This window comes from Aplosporella prunicola (genome assembly GCF_010093885.1).
Source record: "Aplosporella prunicola CBS 121167 unplaced genomic scaffold K452scaffold_3, whole genome shotgun sequence".
In the NCBI taxonomy this organism is placed as follows: Eukaryota; Fungi; Ascomycota; class Dothideomycetes; order Botryosphaeriales; family Aplosporellaceae; genus Aplosporella; species Aplosporella prunicola.
Genome location: NW_022983531.1, coordinates 1,359,515 through 1,382,933, shown reverse-complemented (window position 1 = coordinate 1,382,933; position 23,419 = coordinate 1,359,515). Strand labels below are relative to the sequence as shown.

Sequence of the window (23,419 nt, the reverse complement as noted above, 5' to 3'; positions counted from 1 at the left end):
GGTTTGCTTTGAGGGGGTTGTGGGAAAGGGGAGGTTTACTGAGATGTTTTATTTTATAATGGGTATTCAATAATAAGCAGCAGTCAACAGCGAATACCCGAAACCACTCGCGAGATGTAGTTCCTTTCCCGCTTCATTCGATCGTTTCCATAGAGCTCCTAGTCGACATCATTATCATTTAGCTCAGGGACAACACCTGGTTGCTGTTCGAGTTACCTTTCTCTGACAAGTTTCGCCGTCTTTCTCAAAGCGTCCTACGCGGCGAACCCTCCTTGTACTCTTTCTCTAATTCAAAACGGGCGACTTTTGTTTGCTTGCTTGCATCATATCACGCCGGGACCATCACTTCAATAAAGCAGTCTGTCATATACCGTACTGTCTGTCCAACTAGAAAGGGCAAAAAAGTGAAGTCGCTACTTTACAGCAAGGCAGAAGGCAGAAGGCCGACAAAGGAAACTACGCGTGTCCAACCGACGCAAAGACACCCGCGTCTCCATCCCGTGCGTAAGCAAAGCCTTCTCAAAAGACTTTCCAACCCCGCAGCCGAACCAGCCTTGTATTATCACAAAAAGGCACCCAAAGACCGCTCGCACTGGCACCACAGTCCAGACCAGACTCGTACCCAAGTTGGCGGCGCATCCAAAGGATCAAACACCCACCGCACGTCCGCCTAACCCTCTTGGTCCAGCTGCCTCTCCAAACTCCCCAACAAATCCAGCTCCACCTCGCTCGCTTTGTCGTCCTGCTGCGCCAGCGGCGGGTTCGGCTCCAAGTCCTCCTTTTCCAGCGACTCCTTGGGCCCGTCCTTCGCGAGCGGCAGCTCCGGCGAGCTCGACCGGTCGCGCTTCGCCGGCACAACCGACGCCGGCTGCGGGTTGCTCAGCGACGTGGCCGGCCCCTCGGGCACCTCGGGCGCGGTCTCGGGCGGTGCCGTCGCGGTCTCGGTTTGCGCGGCGGCGGGGGCGTCGCCTTCTTGTGGCGGGGCGGTGGGGTCCTGCGATGTGGTGCGGTCGGGCAGGGGAGTTGGTGTGGCGGACGTCGCGCCCGCCGGTTCTGTCTTTGGTTCTGGCACGTCCTCAGGCGGCGGGGAGAGCTCGTCGTTGTCGCGGTCTTCGTCGTCGTCGTCACCGTCATCGCCGTCTTCCCCTTCTTCCGTCTCTTCGCCAGCATCTGCCATCGGAGTATCACCCGTGACCGGCGTACCCTCGATCTTGATGGGCGGATCGCCTGACTGTGTGGCGCCTTCCTGGCCAGACTCTCCATTGGCCGCGCCCTCGGCGCCGGGCTCGAACATGACCTTCTTCCTACCACGGCCGGGGCCCCTCTTCGGCTTTCTGCGTGGAGGCGGAGGCCTTCTCCTTGGGGGCGTTTGCTGGAGCAAGTCGCTGGCGACAACCACGCCCTGAGCGTTGACGACACCCAGACCCTCCACGACGGTGCCTGGCGTGGCCTCTGCCGGTGCAGCTTCCGCCATGGCCGCATCTTCTTCCACGACCTCGCCCTCTATGCTCTGACCCTCGGGCACCAACACCTTGAGGATCTGCACATTGCCGTCCGCATCTGCCCGTTTGACCTTGGTCTCCCTCACTGGTCCGGTGTGAGCGAGCGTGCCATTGGTGCCGATGATGCTGGAATACTGCGACGGCAAGCCTTTTCTGCGCTTGGCAAGATACTCTGGCTCCGGCTCCTCAAGATTTCGAGGGACTTGCGACCACTTCCGGGCCACAAATCCACGGTGTTGCTCTTTCGCCTCTTCGTCTTCTTCGCCCGGCTCCTTCTCCTCTTCCAGCGGCGGCGTCGGTGGTCTGTAGAGCCTTCCCGCTCGCGCAGCGCGAAGTAGCTGCTGACTGTGCTCGGGAAGTAGCTGTGAATCGCGCGGCATTGGCGGCTCGGGCCATGCATCCTTGGGCAAGGCCGGTTGAGCCTGGGGCACCGGGCCGATAACTGTGTCCGTCTGACGCCATTGCCGGACGGGCAGGCCCTCGAATACGTCGTGGTCGATCTGTCCACGGCCGGACCTGTTCGAGCGCCCGCTTGGACGAAACTAGGGAAGTACATACGTCAGCAACATATATCGCACCTCTGGGTGAATCGGATTCTGCCAAGCTTGGAAGACAACCATGGGGCTTCGGTCAGGCGCCGGAGTCTCGGTTGGCCTTCTCAGGTTCTCTCTGGCAGCGATTCTTCTCAGCTTCGGGACAGGTCTCTCCGCGGCAGTGTCCATGCTTTCTGGCGTGTCCGGTTCCCAAGGAACGTTCACTGTCGAGGGAGTGGAATACACGGCGGATCCATAATGCATGCCGTACGCGGGAGGAGTGCGCGTAGCGTGGCGGTGGTATATTTCTGATTCCGGTAAGAGTGACGGGTAGCCTCTGACTGGAGTGTACACGTCGTTGAAGTAATCCATGTCTGCTGCCGGTGATGGAGAGGGATAGTAGCCGTAACGACCTGGAAATCCCCACGGAACCATCTGGCCTGCAGTGTCTCCGTGGAAACGCAGAGGGTAAGGCAAGCCGTCATGGGTTAGAGACGGTCTGCGGCTGCTGGGATAGTGGTGCTGAGAAAGGCTTCGTGGGTGGAGAAACGCAACAGTGGTCTGGGCACTGTCTTGTCGCTCATGTAGCAGCAGTGAAGGTTCGTTGAGGCCGTGACTGTAGCGCCGCGGCATGTCCGATGGAGACTCAGACTCCTGGATGCGCACAGACGTCTCTCCAGACACGGTGAGTTGCGTCAAAAGTGCAGAAGTTCCGACATTGGTCGGACCCACGGTAGAACCAGACGGATGCGGGTAAATCGAGCCAGGGTTTCCATCTGATGCTTGGGACAAAGGTGGTAGTTCGCGAGACTCGACGGGAAAGGTCCAGGCGTTGGGGTAATCCATCGTTGCGAGTGGCCAAGGTGCGAGACAAAGACGGGCTTGTCAAGCGAGACAGTGACGTGAGAAGTTAAGATCAAGCGATTGAAAGTAAGGCAGCCGTAAGATGTTCCCAGAGTGCTTCAATACTACCGGCGTAGTCATCTTGTTCCCCAAGTCCGGGTTGAAGTGAAGTGAGGTGAGGGTAAGGGTGCATGAGAAGGGAAGGAAAGAAGAGAAGGCATATCTTACCGGAGCCATTGATGAGCGCGCGGCTCGCGACTGTTAAGGTGCCAGGGTCGAAGCAGGGCGACAAGTGGAAGGCGGTATGGTGGAGGGTGGTGGTTGCGGTTGCAGGCGTCAGGTGTCGGGTCGCGTCTGGGGAAAGTCGCGATTGCGATCTCAGCTGGAACGGGGGGCCGTGCACAAACACCCGCGGTTCAACCGGCCAGCTTGTTTTCCATCATGGCGGCGCAGGTGGATCGTAAGTGGGCTGGATGCCATTTCCTTGCACCTGATCAAAATGTACATAAAACGCGACAGAAACAATCAACAGACTTCTCATGGGATTACGCGCTTTGATGCAGGCGCTGTCTGTCTGATTGGATATGATACAATAACAGTCCGATGGAGAGATGAAACCCATGCTCCGACAAAGTGCCCCGATTGCCCTAAAATCACTGAAAACCATCTATTGCGCGGCCCGCGGCTTAATCCCAGCTGTAGGAACGTCAGCATGCAGTGTCTCAAGCCCGCGAAGACGAGAAACTTACCCAGTGTCCTTCTGTCTAACAACCCCGCCTTCGTTGCCCGTCTGCTTGCCCGTCTTGCCGCCCTCTACCACTAACCGGTCGAGCTGGAAGAACTGGCTGACGACGGTTTGCCTCTGTGAATAGCGTTAGCCCGATGTTCTCTTGTCGCGCGTCGGCCTGTAGCTGCTCCCCCATCTCGCGTCCCGCACTGGTGCATAGAACAATCTCTACGAGTGCTAATGCGTCCGACTTAGAACTGAGTCTTTCGGGGGCACAGCGTCAGGAACCCTGTCCGCACCGGGCGCTACTCCGCCTCCCACCCAAGACCAAGCGACAAGCGGAAAGACCCACCTTCAAGACCTGCAGCTCCTTCTGTCCCTTCTGTATCGCCTCCTGGATCGCGTGCTCATCGTTCAAGTGCTGGTTGTCACGGAAAGCGTCCTTGGTCCGGCGCAAGGCGTACTCGCGGAAGTTGTATGCGGCGAACTGGCGGCTTTGGCGGAGGAGCGAGCGGTACTGAAGGATGAGGGTCAGCTCCACGATCATTGGCATAAAGAAAAGACAGTGTTGATGCGGAGGAAGACAAGAGAGACGCTGTGCGCTTCGACGGCTCTTGCGCCTCGACATGGAAGTCTCGCGCCGGGGAACGGTGGAGGCGATGGAAATGAATGCGCGATGCGGGCGACAGAATGAGAGACCTACCAGTGACCGCGCCTGGAGCGCAGAGCTATCTGCGACTGCTGCCATGGCGAAATGTAAGTCGTCAGGAGGAGATGTCAAGGCGGAGAGGTGCTGTAGTGATTTGCTTCGTCTATGTCATCAAAAGACCGAGAGGCCGATGCAAATGGCAGAAAACGGTGCCGGACATAGCGGAGATAACCAATCAGCGACATCACGGACCGGCGGAGAAGATGTTTGATACTCAAATCGAAACCGCGGTACTTGACGTGTCTCATCGCGCTGGAAAAGTCGGAACCCTAATTCACTTGCCATCTGGATGAACCACTCTTAAAACCGTTGGAAGAGTCCCATCTTGCCATCTTCATTAAACCTCAAGAAGCCATGCAACCTCACTGCTTGTACTTTCAGTGAATCCGTCCGACTTCCTCGACGTGCAGATGAGACGCAGGTCCTGGCATCCCCCTAAAGTAATCTGTAGCGTTATCGAGGAAAAAGCTTTCAGGGAGTAGGACTTGATCTCCATGGCACCGTCGATTGTGTCCGCAGGTAGTGTCGGCGGTTGTGTCGTCCTGTCACCACTCGCAAGTTCGGAGGTGCACAGAGCGGACAGTCAGTGGATAATTACTACAGTCACAGGAGGAGATGTTGTTATTCATCTCCCCGCAATGAGGCGTGCTCCGTAAGAGCAAAGCACGTCGAGTCACTACGAATACAACCATTAACCAACATAATAGGAGCATGTAGATATGCTTGCGGTGCTTTCAGAACGATCCCCACAGGTCACTTCGTGGGTAGATTCGGAGGCTGCGCTTGTGGGTGGATGTGTTCCTCACGAGGGACATGTAGAGTATAACGACGTCTGCCCCTCCGACCGTTGTGCACTCCACGGCGGGATCCAAGCTCGGGCGGAGCGGAAGGCTTGGCATGAGAGCACGGGGGATTCACATGTTTCCTTCGGCTAGCCCTGGACATATTACATGGAACGGGCGACAGATGAGCGACTTATATTGCCAATGCAGCCATTGGAGCTTTTTACGGGCTAAGCTATGCAGCCTTCATGGTAATTGAGGCTTTATCGCTCCTGCGCTGGCTCGTATACGCGTCTACGCGAGCTTCTGGGTAATTGGAAGACATCATTCTACCATGCCACGGGCAGTAGCGCGACGTATGTATGTGCAATGGAATGTTGAGAAGCAATTCCTCCCTCGTGAGCTGTCGCGAGGCACAATGGGTGAATGGGTAGGTAGGTAGCATGGGCCGTCCCGCAGGCCGTCCAGCAGCGTTGTAGAAGCACTTTTTTTATTCTACACCACAATTCAGGGTCTCCGTTTGCGCTGAATCCTAGCGGGATCCTCTCTCAGCGCACATTGAGGTCCAGGCCTTGGTGCTTGAGCCGGGAGCTGAGGACACATTGCAAGGGTGATCGGAGTGATTTGCCCTGCGCTAGTCTCCTTTAGCCCCGCTCCCCTGGCTGAGAGCAACGCGCGATCCTCATCGGCGACACGAATCACCCATCACCTTGGGCCAAGTGTCTACTTCGCCTTTTCTTGTCTTTCCTTGATCCCCTTCAGCTTTAATTGACTCGGCTTCAACCTCACGGCGTGAAGCTCGCGTCCAGCTCTGCTGCCAAGCCCGGACCCGTAGCATGCCCGTTAGTGCCACTAGGCCCAGCTTCGAGCTCTGAGCACCCAAGACCACAACATCCTTCAACTGCCATCATGGCCTCAGAAAAGGCCTACCTCCGCCAGGACTCGGCGCCTGGTGCTCCCAGAGCGAAGTCTCCCGGACGCAGCTCCAAGTCCATTGCCAAGGCCCGCGACTACACCTCCGACGGCGTCAAGGACAATGATATTCTCAAGCTCCCCGGACGCGATTGGAGGCTCCTCGGCCTCCTCACCGTCGTTGCGGCCGTCGTGAGGCTCTTCCGCATCTACCAACCCAGCAGCGTCGTTTTCGACGAGGTCCAGTGAGTTCAGCCTCGGCACCACCGGCTCGCGCAAACAGCTACTAACAAGGCCTCGCAGCTTCGGTGGTTTCGCTTCCAAGTATATCAAGGGCCGGTTCTTCATGGACGTCCATCCTCCTCTCGCGAAGCTCCTCATAACTTTGGCTGGTTGGTTGGCTGGATTCGACGGCAACTTCGAATTCAAGAACATTGGCGATGACTACCTCGAGGCCAACGTCCCATATGTGGCCATGCGTCTCCTCCCCGCCGTTTTGGGAGTGCTGACCATTCCCACCATGTTCTTGACTCTCAAGGCGTACGGCTGCAAGACCAACATTGCGGCTCTGGGTGCCGGACTTGTCATCTTTGGTGGGTGCGCCGATGCGCCAATGGATTGCATATGCTAACAGATCTCAGAAAACGGTCTTCTCACCCAGTCCCGTCTGATTCTCCTCGACTCTCCTCTCGTCATCTGCACCGCTTTCACCGCCCTTGCCTGGACTTGCTTCACGAACCAGCACGAGCAAGGCCCCTCCAAGGCTTTCACGCCAAGCTGGTGGACCTGGCTCTCTCTTTCCGGCCTTGGACTTGGTGCCACTGCCAGCGTCAAGTGGGTCGGCTTGTTCACAATTGCTTGGGTGGGCAGCTTGACGATTCTTCAATTGTGGGTTCTTCTGGGAGACAACAAGAACGTCACGCCCCGCCTGTGGTTCAAGCACTTCTTCGCGCGCGTTTTCTGCTTGATTGTCATCCCCATCACCTTCTACATGGGCATGTTCGCCATTCACTTTATCTGCTTGGTCAACCCCGGCGACGGCGATGGCTTCATGTCCGCCGAGTTCCAGTCGACTCTGAACAACAAGGGCATGCAGTCGGTTGCGGCTGATGTTGTCTTTGGCAGCCGTGTGACTATCCGTCACTGGAACACCCAGGGCGGTTACCTCCACTCCCACGGTCACATGTACCCGACTGGAAGCAATCAGCAACAGATCACCCTCTACCCCCACAAGGACGAAAACAACGTCTTCCTCGTTGAGAACTCGACCCAGCCTGTTACCGCCGAAAACGTCACCATCCCCGGTCCTACGGCCTGGGATGGCATCAAGCCTGAGTTCGTCTACGATGGATCCATCATCAGGCTCTACCACGCTACCACCGACCGTCGCATTCACTCGCACGATGTCCGCGCTCCCATCACGGAGGCTGATTGGCAGAACGAAGTCTCGGCTTACGGCTACGAAGGATTTGAGGGTGACGCCAACGATCTTTTTAAGGTCGAAATTGTTCCTTCGTACTCCGATGGTACCCAGGCCAAGTCGCGTCTTCGTACGATCGAGTCCAAGTTCAAGCTCATCCACATCATGACCGGTTGCACGCTTTTCTCGCACAAGGTCAAGCTTCCCGATTGGGGCTTCGAGCAGCAGGAAGTGACTTGCGCCAGGGGCGGTACTCTTCCCAACAGCATCTGGTACATTGAGCAAAACGACCACCCGCAGTTTGGCGCCGAGACCGAAAAGGTCAACTACAAGAACCCCGGGTTCTTCGGCAAATTCTGGGAGCTCCAAAAGATCATGTGGAAGACCAACGCTGGTCTTACCGAGTCGCACGCTTGGGACTCTCGTCCTCCGTCCTGGCCTATTCTCCAGCGTGGTATCAACTTCTGGGGCAAGAACAGCCGCCAAATCTACCTCATGGGCAACCCCGTTATCTGGTGGACTTCCACTCTCGTCATCCTCGCCTACGTCGGTGTCAAGGGCCTTGCGGTCTTGAGATGGCAGCGTGGCTACAGCGACTACAGCCAGACCACCTTCAAGCGCTTCGACTACGAGGTTGGCATGACTGTTCTCGGCTGGGCTTTCCACTACTTCCCCTTCTACCTGATGCAGCGCCAGCTCTTCCTGCACCACTACCTTCCCGCTCTTTACTTTGCTATTATGGCCCTTTGCCAGTCCTACGATTTCGTCACCAACCGTTTCGCCGCTCTTCGCATCAGGGATCACCCCATGGTTGGGCAGACGGGTGCTGTCTTCTTCCTTGGTATCAGCATCTTTGTCTTCACTCTGTACGCTCCTCTTGCCTACGGCAACGCATGGACCAAGGACCAGTGCAAGGCTGTCAAGGTTTTCGAGAAGTGGGATTGGGACTGCAACAACTTCCACAACACCGTAAGTCAATCGTGTACATCTCTTGACCATAGTATTAACGTTGTGTAGTACGAGGAATACGGACCGGTCTACAACGGCATTGGCGCCTACGTCCCTTCCTCTGATGCCCCTTCGGCCCCGAAGTCTCAGGAGGCTCCTCCTCCGGTCCCTGTGCAACCGCAGGAACCAAGGGAGCCCAACGTCACTCCCAAGGCCGCTGCCGAAAACGCCCAGCACGTCGGCCGCCAGGAGAAGGTCGAGTACCGCGATGAGCACGGCAACATCCTCGACGAGGAACAGGTGCTGAGCGCAGCCGCCGAGGGCAAGGTCAGCTTCCAGACGCGGTACGAGACGCGCACGCGCCTCGTCGACGAGGAGGGCAACGAGATTCCCGGCGTCGATGTCCCCGAGGGCGTCGCGCCGCCGCACCCGGACGTCGAGGGCCAGAACCCGGAGACGGCCGAGGCGGCCGAAGGCGATGCCAGCGAGAAGCCGCCGGTTGTTTCGGCCAACGAGGACGAGACCAAGGAGGCCAGCGCCGAGGGCAAGGAGAAGAAGGGCGCGCCGCGTCCGGCTAGCGACGCCAAGGAGGCGACGAAGCAGTGATTGATTGATGGGGGTGGTGGCGGTGGAGGAATTACGATGGCAGACTTGCTTGTGTCGGCCGCCGCATGACGAGATAAAAAACCAAACTCCTTCGAGATAATTTTCTTTATTCCTTGTTGTTTCTTTATTGCTACTGTCGTAGGGTGTGTAGGATAGCGGGGACGCAACCAAGAGCGAGCTAGCGCGCGGTGCTGCGGCGTACTATACCTATCTTACTCTACACTGCTCGCGTTGTCGACTGATTGCCGCTTTGGTGTCTGCGTGCGCTGCATGGATTGATACGGGTGGTGATGCACGTGGTGTCGGCGCCCGGAAACGCTGCGTGGGCGATTGATGCATGGCTTTAAAATCTCAAGCGACGCACGTGCAGTGAGAGACAAGTTTGAACGTCGCCTGGATGCGACGCCCAACGAAGCCGTAGGGGAGAGAGGACGTTTTGAAAAGCTGATGTCTTCTGTGCTGGGAAGATGCATTGTTCCGGCAAAAGTCTTTCTGGAAGAGAGAGAGAGAGCATCGCGCTTACCGCCATCTAAGCATCTTATTCTCGCGGGGCGATGATGATGGCTGCTGACTTGTCATAGTGGTGACGGACATGAGGGCTCTGCGGTGCTGCTGCTCAGTGCTGCTTGGTGTTGGTGGTTGGTGGCGGGGGTGGGCGAGGGATGGGAGATCGTTGTTTTTCTCAATACTGGTGCTTCGTATACATCCGGGGTTTTGAATGTCTCTTTAGCCGCGGACGCAATACGCTTCATGGGCGACGAGGAAGCCATTGTAATGCGCGCTGGGATAAACGGTAGTGCTAATGTGGAAAGATAGCACGTCTTTGGGGAAATTTAGTTTTTATAATCACTCACCTAAGGGAAGAGCCTGCGGTTTGCAGTAGCCTACATGGTGGTTAACGTTAGCTCGTAAATTCGAACACTTCGTGCGTACTTGGAATATCCTTTGAAGTGGATGGGCAAGCCGGCAAGGTATGTGGCGGGTTTGTAATAGGTAGATTTCCTAGTTAAGTCTTTAATGATAGACTTGTGGGCTACGACGCGCTATATTCTCTACCTACGGGCCTGGTGCCGGGTACTGTCACTGATATGGGACCGAGAGTGATTGATGGGCGTTCAGTTGCTGGTGTATGTAGCTATGCGGAAGCGCGGATGATCGGGAGTCGAATTGCACAGCCCGTACGCTGAGCTCGAAGGATTTTCGTTTCAGTGAGTGGGTGATGGCTTTCGGCCGATGCTGGAAATTCGAAGACGAGGTGGTTGTGGTTGTGGTTGCTGGGTTATAGGTTGTGCTTTGGTCTGTTTGTGGGGCTGTATCTGGTTGTTGCGGTGCTGTTTCTATGAACATTCTTGACGATTACTAGAGTAACGTTCGTAACCGTTAAGGGGCATCTATTACCTACTGCCTAGCGAGATAGAGAAGAAAGTAAGCAGTCCCTACATAGTACTCCTTATCTAGCTATACCCCAAATTCCCAGGTTTACGTGAAGAGATCTTAGAGCACGCATACATAGTAAAATATCTTAACCGGATATCTGCTCCTACTCCGTACAATTATTACCTGGTAAGCCGATGAATCTCGCTTGATGGTGACAGACGCTACCCCTTGCAACAGTCATGCCTTTGTCTTTCTTGCAGTTCTCAACTATGGTAGCGTTTACGGATGAGAACGAAATCCACAAGCACTTCATCCTTCAAAGACAGTGGATCGCCGTCGCGCAATGTCTCAGTGATAAACGCGGTTTCCAACAGAACCATGTCTGACGCAATGTCTTCGTGGTTCTCGTCGTCTTCGTCGTCACTCTCTGCGTTCCAGTGACCAGTAATAAAGCCAAAGAGCTCTTTGACTTCGCCGTTGTCGATTTCGGCATTTTAGTTGTCATCTTCAACATCGTAGCCGCCAGCACTTCCTCCGTCAGCATCATCAGCATCGTCAACAGCATCCTAATCAGCGGTGGTAGCGCTTTCGTAAGAGCTATCGTTGTCGGCCACGTCCTCGTTCTTCTTCTCCATTAACAAGCTCTCTATCTCATATCCCAGATAATACAACGACTCTTTTTCTATCTTTATTCTCGGCTCGTCGAGGTCTTTGTCCCAGCAGAGCATTTCCCGCTCTTCCCTCGAGATTGGAGGTCAGTACACCCCAGCTGAGCAAAGCTATAAGCTCTACGATCTTAGAAATCGGACTCCGAGCGCAATGCGAGAGCGTCTTAGCCAGTATCTCCGGTATACTTACCATCTATACCACGCACGAGCACTTCTATGTCGTGACCATTAAGGTGAGCAGTATTCATAGGGGCAATGTCTTTTAGCTTTGTTTAATTAGTGTGAAGATAATCGCGCGCGGCTCCTCTGCGTAGACTGCAGTGAGTACGGAGTACAGTCCGTAAGTTCTTTGGCCTTCTTTCGCATCTGAGATATTACTCTGCGCAGTAATCAGGCTATGGCAGGCTTGGTAACGGCAGCCTCCCGCCGCTCTTTCAGAAAGATCTTAAACACAGGGTTTGCAGTGTCTTCTACGGCAAGTTCTATTCCGTCTGTGGAGAATGACCGACATTAGTGTCGATGCTGAAGTCTGCGAAAGTGTACTCATGCGGAGTGCGTGAACGAGCAGAAATTCGACAGGACACGCAGGATCGTTTATCTTGTGCGTCACAGGCCGCAAATAAAATACTCGTCCTCGTTCGTATCAGGCCTAAATGATATTTGTTTGATCAGAGCAGCTCTGAGCGTCATCGGATTTACTTGTGGCTCTCAACCAACCGAAGCCTTATAGATACGGTCACAACAATATCAACAAACCTGTCCTTGCCTGGTGGCAACTAAAAGATGATGTCAGACCACATTCGTGCCTCCATCCCAGTGTAGCCTTCGACGCTGTCACATCACCACTGCGGCCCTGAGAGCCATCACCAGATTAAAATTCGTTGATTTCATAATAGTCGCATCCCTTAACTTTAAACCATTAATCAACGCGTCTTTGGGCCATTTGCTTGCCATAGTCTAACTCGTTTAGATCCCTAAGAAAGCTTTCTCTCTGAATCGCACAGCAATGATCATGCTTTCGTTGATTATATTGTTAACGAGAGACCGAGTTCTCAGTTTGTGATGCTCTCTCAGCTGGGTGTCTTCGTGGATTTCAGTCAGAGCATAGTGTAGGTATTTCACACCGTTTGTGATGGATGTTTCGACACTGACTTTATTATGATTTCCGTTGCAGTTAATGGTTATTGGTTCTTCACCGTTTAGAGAGATAAGCAATAATACAAGCAGTCCCTACAGGTTACTCTTTATATAGCTATAAGCTCCCGCTTACGACACCAGCAAGACGGTCTTTAAACGAATACATACTATAAACACTTTAAGCAGATTTTGCTTCCCCTATATGCAAACATGATTATCTCATTTCGTGATAAATCTCGCTTAACGGTGAAGAGTATTATAAATCTAGAAAGGTACGAAAGCATTCTAGACGTTACAGTAATCCATCTCTTTAAAACTACCAACACGTCCAAGAAAGTACAAAGGCCACAAACACACAAAGAAACAAAGCAATCAACGCGGTCCATAAGCACAATTACGTCACGGCACAACGCACCTCTACACACAAAAGCGTAGATATTTCGTAACAAGTTCACAACAACTTCGCGCCGACAAGGCGAGAGAAGAGCGCGAGCCCGACGGAGCAGCCGAGCTGAAGGCACAGTCCTACTGTCCAACACAAAACCACTGAACACGAACGAGTGATGAGCGCTTTCAGTGTGACTGAACGCATACCGAATGAGCGGTTACTTAGCACCCCAGCCCGCTATAAGAGCGCAGCGACGATACCAGAGTAGCTACGCGCGGCCGGGAATAGCGTCTTCCGCTATACCTAGCGGAGTTCAAAAAGCAGGTATCAAATAGTACCAACAGCCTCCTACACCACAAATCATCAACACTGCCACCAAGGCAGACTTAATCATATAAAGCTACAAGGTCTACAACACTCTAAGGACAGGAACAGACTCGTCAAAAGACTTAGATATAGGGGACGTTGTGCGTTCGTGTAGTTATTTGGTGTCGTGTAGTGTGTGGGTTGTGGTTTGTGGTGTGGGTATGTGTCTTAGGGATAAGTAGCTTATCCGCCCACACCACACCAGCCCTCCTCGCTCCTAGCGCACCAGTCAGCACTCAGCAGGACAAGCAGATTATTGACAGAAAACAGCCTACACCGCCGGGGCAGACGCACAGCACACACCCCTTCCCCCACCCTTTCTTTTCCCTTCAGGTCCCTTTCCTCCGCTTACCCCTCCCTCTCTAGTGCCTTATTCTAGTGACACTCAGCAGCACTCCTTTCCAGCGATACTCGGCAGCAGCAGCCCCCAGCTTGCGCACCAACACCGCCACCAAACGCAAACGCAAACATGCAGTCAACCCTGGTCCTTTGTAGGAATGCCTTCTATTCTGTTCGTTTTGTTTTGTGTGGGATAACTACGGTCTGTCTCGTGGAGGGGGCCCCGTGTTTGTTGCTGTGTGTGTATGAAGGAGTAGGGGTGTGAAAGAGTAAGAGGGAGGAGAGGGGAGAGCGAGTGAAGGGCTAAGCATGTACGTGATGCTGCTGACCACTACCTCCTTGTGCTGGTGGAGCTCAGCTCCCGTTAATGCTGGCGTGGGATGCCACCACCCATGCATCATGTATGACAGGGTATGCCGCGTGCGATTGGGAGTGGTTCTGGGTATTTGGAAATGTAGAAGGTGCTTTACGAGTAGCTGACAGCCCCCTTTTACCTAGGTAAGCTTGTAATCGTTTTCTCGTAAACTTTTGGAATTTCAGATATTCACTGGCGTGCTCGGGGCTGGATGCCCGTGGAAACTGGATACTGGATGGAGAGGGGGGTTTTTATACTGTACCGTGGCCTGGGGATACGATGGATGCGGTGGATGGATGCTGTATGTATACAGTGCTGGCATGTCTCATACGTTAGGTACGTCTATTCTAGTCTCTACAAACCCCACCCACTTACTCTAAAACCCGCCCTTACCACCCCAGCCCTCCCTCCCCAGCGCCAACTCCACCGCCTCCCCCACGCCCTTGACACACTCGCGCGGAACACAACTCGGCGTCTCACCCTCACGATAGACGCCCGACTGCACCAGGACGGAGAACCAGTCGGTCCCGAGCGGGGAGGCGTAGTCGTTTGCGCCGCGGATGTCGCTTTCCGGGTTATCGCCTACCATGTAGACGCGCTTTAGTGGCTCCACCCCCACTTCTGCTCCTTCTGACTGCGTAGACTGCGTAGACTTTGCCCGCGCAGCCAACATCTCGCCCAGCCTTTCCTCAGCAAACTTATACGTCTCCCGCCCCGGTTTCCCAAACACCTTCCTTTGCAACGGCACCGCCGTCCCACACGCCCCCCGCGTCACATGTTCCCAGACGCCCTCGAGCGCAGCGCGGAAGCCGCCCTGGCCGAGCCGAGGAAGCGCATGCTTCGCGGCCCACCAGAGGTCCGGGTTCGAGAAAAAGAGAGGGGGCTGGCCGTCGGCTTGGAAGTTACCTTCTTTGTTGAGCGGGGAGAGGGTTTGCCACTCGCCGTTGCGGGAGAGCAGCAGGTCGACGATGAGGGCTGTGTCGAGGCCCCAGTCGCGGGGGTCTGCGTACACGAAGATGGCGTCGACCTTGAGCTTGCCTGGTGGGAGCGGGCGCGCGAATTGCTCGTAATACCCCGCCCAATGCTTACTAAAGGGCCACAGACTGGGGTCACTAGCCCAGACATCCGCGGGCGTAACGACGTGTTTATACCCATACATTTCCGCGACACCTCTACAGCTATCGCCGTCCCCGCCCACCACCAGCACCGTCTTGTCCTTGTATGCGTCCATGCGCGCAAACGGCGTGTGGCTCTGCACGAACTGGTCGAGGTGGATGGGGACGCCGAGTTTATCGCTGAGCTCGGCGACGCGCGCCGACTCGTGGGTGCCGCCGCCGTTGGTGAGGAGGATGAAGGGGATGGATTGGGTGCGGAGGTAGCGGAGTGTGGCGCTGGCGCGCGGGAGGGGTGTTGAGGAGCGCAGGAGCACGCCGTCGATGTCGAAGGCGAAGCCGAAGGTTGGTTTGGGGGTGGGTTGCTGCGGCGCTGAGGAGGCGGTTTGGAGGTGGCGCCGGCGGGGGAACGCGGGCGTTGCGGTGGTTGCGGTGCGTAGGCTTGGTGGGTGTGGGCGGAGGATGGGGCGCGCGAGGTGCCGTGCTAGGAGGGATGGCGCTGTTGCTGCTGCTGCTGCTGCTGTTGCTGTTGTGGCCATTGTGTGTGTGTGTGTGTGTGTGGGTGTGGATGGGGATGGGTGGTTGGTGTTGTGTTTACAGTTTGGCTTGCCCGGGCGGCGCAGATGCAGATGACGCACTTCGTATTTGCTGGCGGGGGTGGGGCAGCCGAGTTGATTTACATACCCGCCGCTCTCCTCTCACTCGCCCGCACACTCCAACCAACTCTCTCCTCATCAATTCAGTGAATACGAATCAATTCCCGTCTTGCGACACACTCTACTAAACCACAGAAAAAGAAAACAAAGGCAAAAAAAAAAAAAGCAACAAAGTACCTCCGCACTCAATACGCACACCCCGCCTCATCCCAAACCACGCTCGTGGGCTGCCCGACCAGCATACGCGCCACCGCCTCGCCAATCCTCCCCGTCCGGACGTCGCGCTTCCACACAACGACGCGATCGCTGTCCTGCAGCGCGACAGCGACGCGGTCGCCCTTGGCATTAAGCTGGAAGTGGCGGGGGGTGCGGCCGCCGGCGGGCGACAGCGCCGCGAAGGCCAGGGTGCCGTTGGGGCTGATGGCGAACGTGGCGAGCGAGTCCGACGGCTCGGCCGTGCTGTTCGCCGGGTTGGGGTTTGGTAGCGAGAAGGACGTGTCGTTGCGGTTGGAGACGAGCAGGAAGCGCTTGTCGGGCTGTGCGGGTGCGTTAGTGTGCGCTCGCTCTGTTGGCTACCTAGGTAGGTGCCTGTGTGGGTGTGCGAGAAGATGATGGATCAACTTACAGTCACGGCGATTTCGGCGGCCTGCGCGCCCGTGGGCACCGGTTCCGTCCCAAACGAAGGCGTGCGGTACACCTCCCTGAAGCTCATGCCGCCGTTGGGCGGATACGAGACAGCGTACGAGACGACGGTATTGGTCAACTCGGTAACGACAAACATGTACGTGGTGCTGTTAGCCGGCCCCTCGGTCAAGAAAGCGACGTGCCTGGGCCCCTCGCCAGGCGCCATCTTCAGCGATTCCCGCTGCGCGAGGAAACCTTTGTCCGCGGCAGAGAAGCCCAGCACGCGCACCAAGTCAGCGCCCAGATCGGGCACGAGCAGGTACCGCCCCGAGGGGTCGAGGACGGCCTCGTGCTCGTGCGGCGCGTCCTGGCGGCTAGCGATGGGGCCGGGCGCCGCCATGGTGAAGGCAATCTGCTGGGTAGGCGCGAGGGTGGCGTTGTCGGGGGCCGACCAGGCGGAGACGGCGCTGCCGCTGTAGTGGGCAGCGGCGAGGGAGCGGTGGCCGGGGGGGCCGTAGAGGGCGGCGCTGACGGGGCCGGTGATGCTGGCGAAGTGGCTGATGGGCGTGAGGGTGCCGTCGCGGGCGACGCGGTAGGAGTTCAGCGAGCCGTTGGGGGTGCTGAGGCCTTCGTCGAGGCAGTAGAGGATGCGGCGGGCGGGGTCGAGCGTCAGCCATGAGGGGCTGGCGCCGCAGTTGCGGTCGGTGTGCTGGGCCGTGAGGGTCGTGATCGTGCCGTTGTCGCTGGAGCAGCTGAGCCCGTACGTCGTCACGGTGCCCGTGTACGAGGTGACGAAGAGGTTGGAGGCGAGGCTGCTGCTCGCGGCGGCCGTGGCAGCCAGGATGTGCTGCCAGTGCACCATGGTGGTTGTATGTGATCCGTAAGAGAGTGGTAATCCGTAGTATGTAGCAGACTGCAAAAGCGCAGCGCAGCAGCCGTCGAGATCGTCTTAAGTGAAGTGAATGACAGCAGTTTCACCCGTCGCCGTCACCGCCGCGTACAGGTACCACGAAGGAGCGCGAACGAAGGAGAGCGAAGGAGCAAACACAAACAAGCACAAGCAAGCCAGGCGTTTCAGCAGCGCCAAACCCAGCGCCGCCCACCCAACCAATTTATACTCGGTACTCGGCGCGAAACCGCCCAACCCAACCCCGCGCCGCACCGTGGTGGCCCGCACCGTGATGGGCTGCAGGTGCAGGGGTGCGCGATGGCGCGGGTGCTTAAGGGCTTGGCTGCGGGCGTGGTGCACGATCGTACATAGGTAGCTATTTGTTGCTTGTGGCACTCTGAAGGTACACTCTCACTCTCACTCTCCCTTACTCTCACTCCCACACACTCTCTCTCTACCTCACTCTCTCTCCCATTTACTCTCCCTCTCTCCCTCTCTCACCTACCAGCCATATAGTCATGTACATACCCTCGCGCGTTTCGCATAAACACCCACCCACCCGCCACGCCCGCGCCGACGGAATCCCGGCACACGGTCCGGCCGGGGCCCCGCGCCTGATTGGGCCTTGTGTAGAGAGTATGTACTCGCTTAGGTTAGTTGATTGCCCGCTCGCGTGGCTCGCTTGTGGAGCCACCACCACCCTGCCACCCGGACGGCCTGGCGGACGGGCCGGTGAAAATTGATTGCGAATTTGGGGATGGATTGGGGGACGCGAGTTGCGAGGTGGGGTGAGCGCGCGCGTGGGGCGTGGAGCGTGGGGCGTGGGGGATACGGCCGTAGTGACGGGGTTGCAGGGTGGGTTTGCGCGTGGTTTTTTCATTTTCGTTTCCTTGGTCTTGGTCTTGGTTTCGCGATCGTGCCTTGATTTTGTCGCTCATGATGTGAGGAACTGGTGAGTGGGTGGGTGCGGCTATTACCTACCGCGCGTATGGGCATGGATAGGCATCGAGGTGACGCACGAGATGGAGGTACAGATAGCAAGGTCGCTGTACCGGGCAGCTGCTTGACGCGTTTCGCCAAAACTCAAAAGCCCTCTCCTTCTTGCACAGTCAGGTTCTGCGCACGCGACAAGGCCGGCGCGCCGGGCTGGGTGTGTCGGCGTCGGCGAGGAGATTGCCGCGCCAAAGGTTGAGTAAGAGTGTGGGGAGCGGAGACGCGCGGAGCGGAGTGGAGTGGAGTGGAGTGGAGCTGCGATGACGGAGTATGGGGACCGGGTAATTTGGGTTTATACATACACCGTAGCTGTCCGTGCGAGGCTCGGTGGTGCGCGAATTAGCCGGAGACGAGATGGGCTTGATGAGGGATTTCGGTGCTAGTGTAAGAGCTTGGGATTTTTGTTTTTGAATTTGGTTGGGCCACGGATAATTGATAATTTTGCTCGTCTTTTGGACTGGTTTGCTGGCCGTGTTAGGTGAAGGCTGCGGTACCTATGGAAGATTCCTTGGGGAGCTGTAGTAGACTGTAACGCTACGGTTGGTAGTTGTCAAGTGGGTATATAAAGGTGACACGATATTAGGTATAAGTGATTTAAAGGGATATAAAGGTATGAGCATGTAAGAGTGTGTAGGTATGTCGTAAGGGTATAGTATGGGAAGATTTAAAGGTGCAAGAGTAGTTTTGGGGATATAAAGACACGAGTTATCAATGGCTAAGGAGCAAGTCATACTTTTACCGGTATGACATCACATCGACACAGCTCAGCTTCACTGGGTATACGGGTCGAGCGGAGCCAAGCCGTGCCGCATTAATATCGATGGCGTAAGAGCAAGAGCTCAAGAGGTGTGTGTGTGTGGAGTGGCAGTGAATTCAAGCTCGGAGTGACTTCAAGATATACACTTACACGCACCAACACCCCACTCTCACGCCGCCACCACCCGCCTCCACACCTGTCCGAAGCTCTCGCCCTCATCCATCCAAATGCTCTCCGCTCTACGCGCGTAGCGTGCTCAAGCGCCAGACTCCCGCCTCCCGCCTCCCGCCACGATATCGATGGCCCATCTTGCGCTGCGTGCGAGTCTTTCCCCCGGGAATTCACGTTCAAGTCTGTAGTCACAGTGTCACTCTCGACGAAGTGGAAGCCGGCCCGAGCGGCACGCGGATCTGGAGACACGGCACCGCCACCCCGTGTCGTTGAGCGCCTGATGCGGCGTGTTGCGGAACGGCATGATAAGAGTTGGTGTTTAAGGGCCGGAGGGGGGTTTGGGCCTTACTGGCGGTGTCTGCGGTGGTGGTGCTGGACCAGGCTTGGATGGTGCTTGGATGGGGCTTTTGGAGTGAGTTGTCTTCGAGGTCTTCACTTTTCTTGATGATGCGTTAACGGGTCTTGACGAATTTTGCAGGTGGATTTATCTTTAGGGGCCGTGAAGGCTTGAGGGGAGGTCTTCGTCTCTTGGTCTCTAACCCTCTACCTACCTATCCTTTCAGCCTCTCATTTTCCAGTCCCTCAACCGCCCCGTCTCTCAACCTTCTTGACTTTCAACCTCCTCGTCCCTCAACTTCTCGTCTTCTAGCTTTGTCGTTTCTAAACCTCGTCGACCCTCAGCCTCGCCGTCCCTAACCTCGCCGTCTACCAGCCTCGGCGTCTCTGAACCTTGTTGTCTCTCAACCTTCCTGCCTCTCAACCTTGCTGCCTCTCAAACTCGGCTATAGTCTACCAAGATGATCTGCCTTGATTATCAGTGCTGATTGTGAGAGGCCACGCCAGCTCTTCAGGACAGAAAGAGGTCGGCCCGACACGACAAGAGCTTTTTGGTTGGACTTACGGGACAGAACAGCTTCACTTTAAAGAGCTTGAGTTCCTAATACTAGGTCGTCACGGCAAGAAGCAAAATTCATGGGTGCCGCTTCTTCATGACAGGACAACCTCACTTCGAAAAGATAGAGGCTCTTCCATTCCGGTTTGCCAGGGCAGAGCATATTTGAAGAGACAGCCTTTCAGCACCGCTTCTTCATGACAAACAGCAATCAGTAATCTCGCGGACATGACCAGAGCTTCTGGCTATAGTCTCTTCACGACAGGGCTATCCGTCGAGACAGTATCCTGCAGCAGAAATTGGCACCGCGGCCGCGTACAAAATTTTCCATCCGCACCAGGCTACTAGATTTCAAATCCTTATTTTTTTGGTTATCTCACCACCAGCTTCTTGGAGGCACTACATCCGCCGGCGCCTACACGCCTTTTCTTCCACTTCCAAAAGGTAATCATCTCCCCAAGCTTCACTCTTGGATCTCTAAAATGGACCTGCCGTCTTGTGGCTAATGCTGCCTACCAGGGTTCTTTCCAGTTCTCCCGTCAAATCTACCACTTCACCATAGCCAGCGGGCTATACGAGCAACCATCCTGACTCCTAACCAATCACCAGCCTCCACCCGTCACCGCCCCTCTTTGCCGCCACCCATGAGGCAGGCACCCCCAAGGGCTCTTTCCTATTTCTTTTCTTCTACCCTACTTACTTATACTTATTCTACTAATAAAACAACAATTTTATCTGCACCTTCTAATTTAGACTCCCACATCTTCACCGCCCCCTCCCGACACCAACCAAGAAGGCAACTATCCCCTAGGGCCCCTTCCCTTCTTTTAATCCTCGGCCGCTTGCTCATGGCTAGGATTCTGCTATATAAATAGCCTTCTTACCCTCTTCCCCCTCTCCTCCTCTTCCTCAACCCTCCACCACACCTCCGCCCCGCCTCCACTACACCACCACCACACCCCCATCCTCCACAGCCGGCAGCGCGGCCCAAAGGGGCCATGGAGGACGATGATGAATTCTGGGTCGTTGACCCATCGCTGAGGGAGCAGCTGGCTATTGAGCGCGAGAGATACTGCGAAAGACGTAAGCTTCATTCATTTATTCTTTCGCCGCTTTTTGTTCTTTCGTCACTGTTATTCTTTCGCCGCTGTTTACTCTTTCGCCGCTGTTTACTCTTTCGCCGCTGTTTGTTCTTTCGCTACTGGTTTCCCTTCGCTACTGTTGTTATTTCATCACTGTTGTTCTTTCGTCACTGTTAATTCGATCGTTTAGAACGATTAGAATCAGAGTCGAACGATTCACAATCAAGCCAAGATTCCCAAAGCTCTGCGAAATCCCGCCGTGGCATCCCCGGAAAAGACCTACGACTGCGGAAGCTGAGTTTTCTTTGCATGGAGAAGCGCTTCAGAGGGCGCTTGCAACGAGAAGTTGAAAGAGTGCTCCGAAAGACACCGGAACGAACTCCTGGCGAGTGTTGGTCAATTCCAAGGCGAGCGAAATCCTACGAACGACTTGAAATGGCTTTCAGATGGTGGGATGCGGATGCGCTCGCTGGAGACAATGAGCAAAAAGCCATTACTATTCAGTTCGGCTTCGCTGCCCTCCTGGTCAACAATCGGATGACGCTCTCTCAAATGAGAGGGTGGTTGGACCACGGCTATCATCTCTCGCATCTATGTGGCAATGAACGTTGCTGCAATGCGCATCATTTCACTGTTGAGCCCGGCTCAGTCAATCTGAAAAGACGAAGCTGTCACAGCAACTGTCTGAAATGGAGAAGATGCAAGCACGAGCCAAGGTGCATTGCAAGGCCTTGTGCTGCTGAATGTCCTTGCAGAACGCAGAAGACGTTGACCTCTGACGACAGCGGCACAATAACATTGACTGCGTCATCGCTGCAGTCAGTCACATCTCCGAATGCTTCCGTCGACAGCCAAGAGTATCCGAGCTCGTTGCGTCAGAGATTGTTGCGCCTGGAAGAGCGAAAACAACAGCTTGAGCAGTCAGAATCTGCTCATTCAGAGCATTCACCGGCTGTCGATCCAACCATAGAGCAGTCCAATTCGCTCGTTCGCGCTACTGAAGATGACGGAAATAATCACGATATCCGCCCTTTCAGTGGCAGCTTTCGGTATTTCTCTCGGTTCTGAATGAACATGGTTCATTTACTGCAGCTGGACGACAAATTCTTCTTTCCCCCTCTCCCCTTTTGCGGTTTTCATCATTCAAAGCTTTCAATCACTTTTCAGAAAAGTTTTCACTAGGCATTTCATAGTTCTCTGGCGGTTAGGATCTTCTTTCAAAACATCACGGAGTCAATTCACTCCCAATTTCCTTCATATAAATTTCCTTAATTGCATGAAAATCAAAACTTTCACTCAAAGATACAGAGGACCTCTTCACTCGCTTCTGGAAGCCAGACCTGGAGGGTCGTTTAGGTACGAAATGGGCCTCTCGCAACTCAGTGGGAGCTTGAAAAGTCCTCCTAGAGCGTGCAGCAACTGGTGCGTGTTCGCGGACTGTTCATCACGCTGTAGCGCTCTTTAAGCACGTCCTCCGCTGCTCCACGAACAGAAGTAAGACACCAGCTATTGTAAAGTTAAACAACTATATTAGGTATGCTATATACGACCTTGTAGATAACTTCTACTACGTTAGTAGTATTATCCTTCTTTACCGTTAAGCATGACTTACTACCTAAGAAGATAACAATACTTATACGGAGTAAAAGCGGAATATAGCTTAGATAATTATAGTATATATACGTTCTAAAATCCTTTCACTTATTGTCTAGGACTAAGGCTTTCAGCCCGAGAAGAAATACACAATAGAGACTACTTATATCTATAACTATCTCGTTTAAAAAGTGAAATCTAGTTACATAAATATAGTATTGTCAGCCAGTATCACTCTAACAACGCACAGCTTCAACCCTACGGTTAGTTGTTACACAATAAACTGACTCCCTTACACCACACGTTCTTCTACTGCAAGGAATTAAGGATCTCAACAAGAAACGTGTTCTTTTAGATAGCAGCATATATACCTCTATAGGTAGCAGTAATCTAGGAGGACAAGCGGCGTCCAATTCCTCGCGCCCAGCTTCACAAGTATATATACATTCGTAGACCCTTTTGTTTATATTTAGAAGTCGTGCTTATATCTAGATAAAAATTGTTTCATAGAGAATAGTTATATCCATATCTATCTCGCTAGAAAGGCGAAATCTGGTTTGGATAATTTAAGTATCTGTATGCTCTAGGTACGTTTCATTCATGTCTAGAACTCAGGCTCTTAGTTAGACGAGAATCATCCCATAGGGACTGCTTGTATCTATACCCGTCTGGCTACAGTGTGGATCCAGCTTGACGGTGACGGACGCTACCACGTATACCTTGATGTCGTCGTCCGGAGCACGGCGTCATCGACCACCAACTCCAGCCAAGCTCAGGGCTTCGCATAAGCCAGCGTCGCCCAGAAAAAACCAAGTAACGCGCGATCGGAAAAATGTAGTACGCAGGCGCCACCAAAAAGCCATACAAATACGAGCCCAGACCGCCATTGGGCAGCACTGAAGGCGCATCTCGTGTCCGAGCTCACGCCACGTGCGACAGAATGCAACATCGAGAAGTCAGACGAATCAGCTACAGGGGGGGCGCAGCAAATCAGGCACGCCAGGACAGCTTCCCCGGATCTGCTGTTCGTGGAGAAAA

At 54.8% G+C, this 23,419-nt stretch overlaps 7 protein-coding genes across 7 annotated transcripts; 2 read left to right on the top strand and 5 right to left on the bottom strand.

Moving 5' to 3' along the window:
- Positions 1–670: 670 nt before the first annotated feature.
- Positions 671–3,193, bottom strand: K452DRAFT_355779 (uncharacterized protein; the record flags this gene model as incomplete). Its single annotated transcript, XM_033545992.1, has 2 exons — positions 2,081–3,193; positions 671–2,044 (listed from the first exon to the last, which is right to left on the bottom strand). The coding sequence occupies exons 1-2, from the start codon at positions 2,879–2,881 to the stop codon at positions 671–673; spliced, it is 2,175 nt and encodes a 724-aa protein (XP_033402098.1). The 5' UTR covers positions 2,882–3,193.
- Positions 3,194–3,365: 172 nt separating this feature from the next.
- K452DRAFT_243173 (uncharacterized protein) lies at positions 3,366–4,413 on the bottom strand. The gene is made up of 4 exons (XM_033537897.1): positions 4,309–4,413; positions 3,958–4,122; positions 3,628–3,740; positions 3,366–3,574 (listed from the first exon to the last, which is right to left on the bottom strand). The coding sequence occupies exons 1-4, from the start codon at positions 4,351–4,353 to the stop codon at positions 3,565–3,567; spliced, it is 333 nt and encodes a 110-aa protein (XP_033402097.1). The 5' UTR covers positions 4,354–4,413; the 3' UTR covers positions 3,366–3,564.
- Positions 4,414–6,005: 1,592 nt separating this feature from the next.
- Positions 6,006–8,982, top strand: K452DRAFT_219751 (glycosyltransferase family 39 protein; the record flags this gene model as incomplete). The annotated part of the gene is made up of 4 exons (XM_033536432.1): positions 6,006–6,253; positions 6,312–6,601; positions 6,650–8,397; positions 8,446–8,982. The coding sequence occupies 4 exons, from the start codon at positions 6,006–6,008 to the stop codon at positions 8,980–8,982; spliced, it is 2,823 nt and encodes a 940-aa protein (XP_033402096.1).
- Positions 8,983–13,964: 4,982 nt separating this feature from the next.
- Positions 13,965–15,281, bottom strand: K452DRAFT_283654 (uncharacterized protein). Its single transcript, XM_033539811.1, has one exon. It carries the CDS (start codon positions 15,261–15,263, stop codon positions 13,989–13,991), a length of 1,275 nt encoding a protein of 424 aa, XP_033402095.1. The 5' UTR covers positions 15,264–15,281; the 3' UTR covers positions 13,965–13,988.
- A 98-nt stretch (positions 15,282–15,379) lies between these two features.
- On the bottom strand, positions 15,380–17,010 carry K452DRAFT_264171 (uncharacterized protein). The gene is made up of 2 exons (XM_033538676.1): positions 16,006–17,010; positions 15,380–15,916 (listed from the first exon to the last, which is right to left on the bottom strand). The coding sequence occupies exons 1-2, from the start codon at positions 16,864–16,866 to the stop codon at positions 15,566–15,568; spliced, it is 1,212 nt and encodes a 403-aa protein (XP_033402094.1). The 5' UTR covers positions 16,867–17,010; the 3' UTR covers positions 15,380–15,565.
- Positions 17,011–17,361: 351 nt separating this feature from the next.
- K452DRAFT_283652 (uncharacterized protein) lies at positions 17,362–17,951 on the bottom strand. Its single transcript, XM_033539810.1, has one exon. The coding sequence runs from the start codon at positions 17,829–17,831 to the stop codon at positions 17,547–17,549; it is 285 nt and encodes a 94-aa protein (XP_033402093.1). The 5' UTR covers positions 17,832–17,951; the 3' UTR covers positions 17,362–17,546.
- A 2,753-nt stretch (positions 17,952–20,704) lies between these two features.
- Positions 20,705–21,856, top strand: K452DRAFT_305318 (uncharacterized protein; the record flags this gene model as incomplete). Its single annotated transcript, XM_033542888.1, has 2 exons — positions 20,705–20,789; positions 20,979–21,856. 2 exons carry the CDS (start codon positions 20,705–20,707, stop codon positions 21,854–21,856), a joined length of 963 nt encoding a protein of 320 aa, XP_033402092.1.
- Between the last annotated feature and the right edge of the window lie 1,563 nt (positions 21,857–23,419).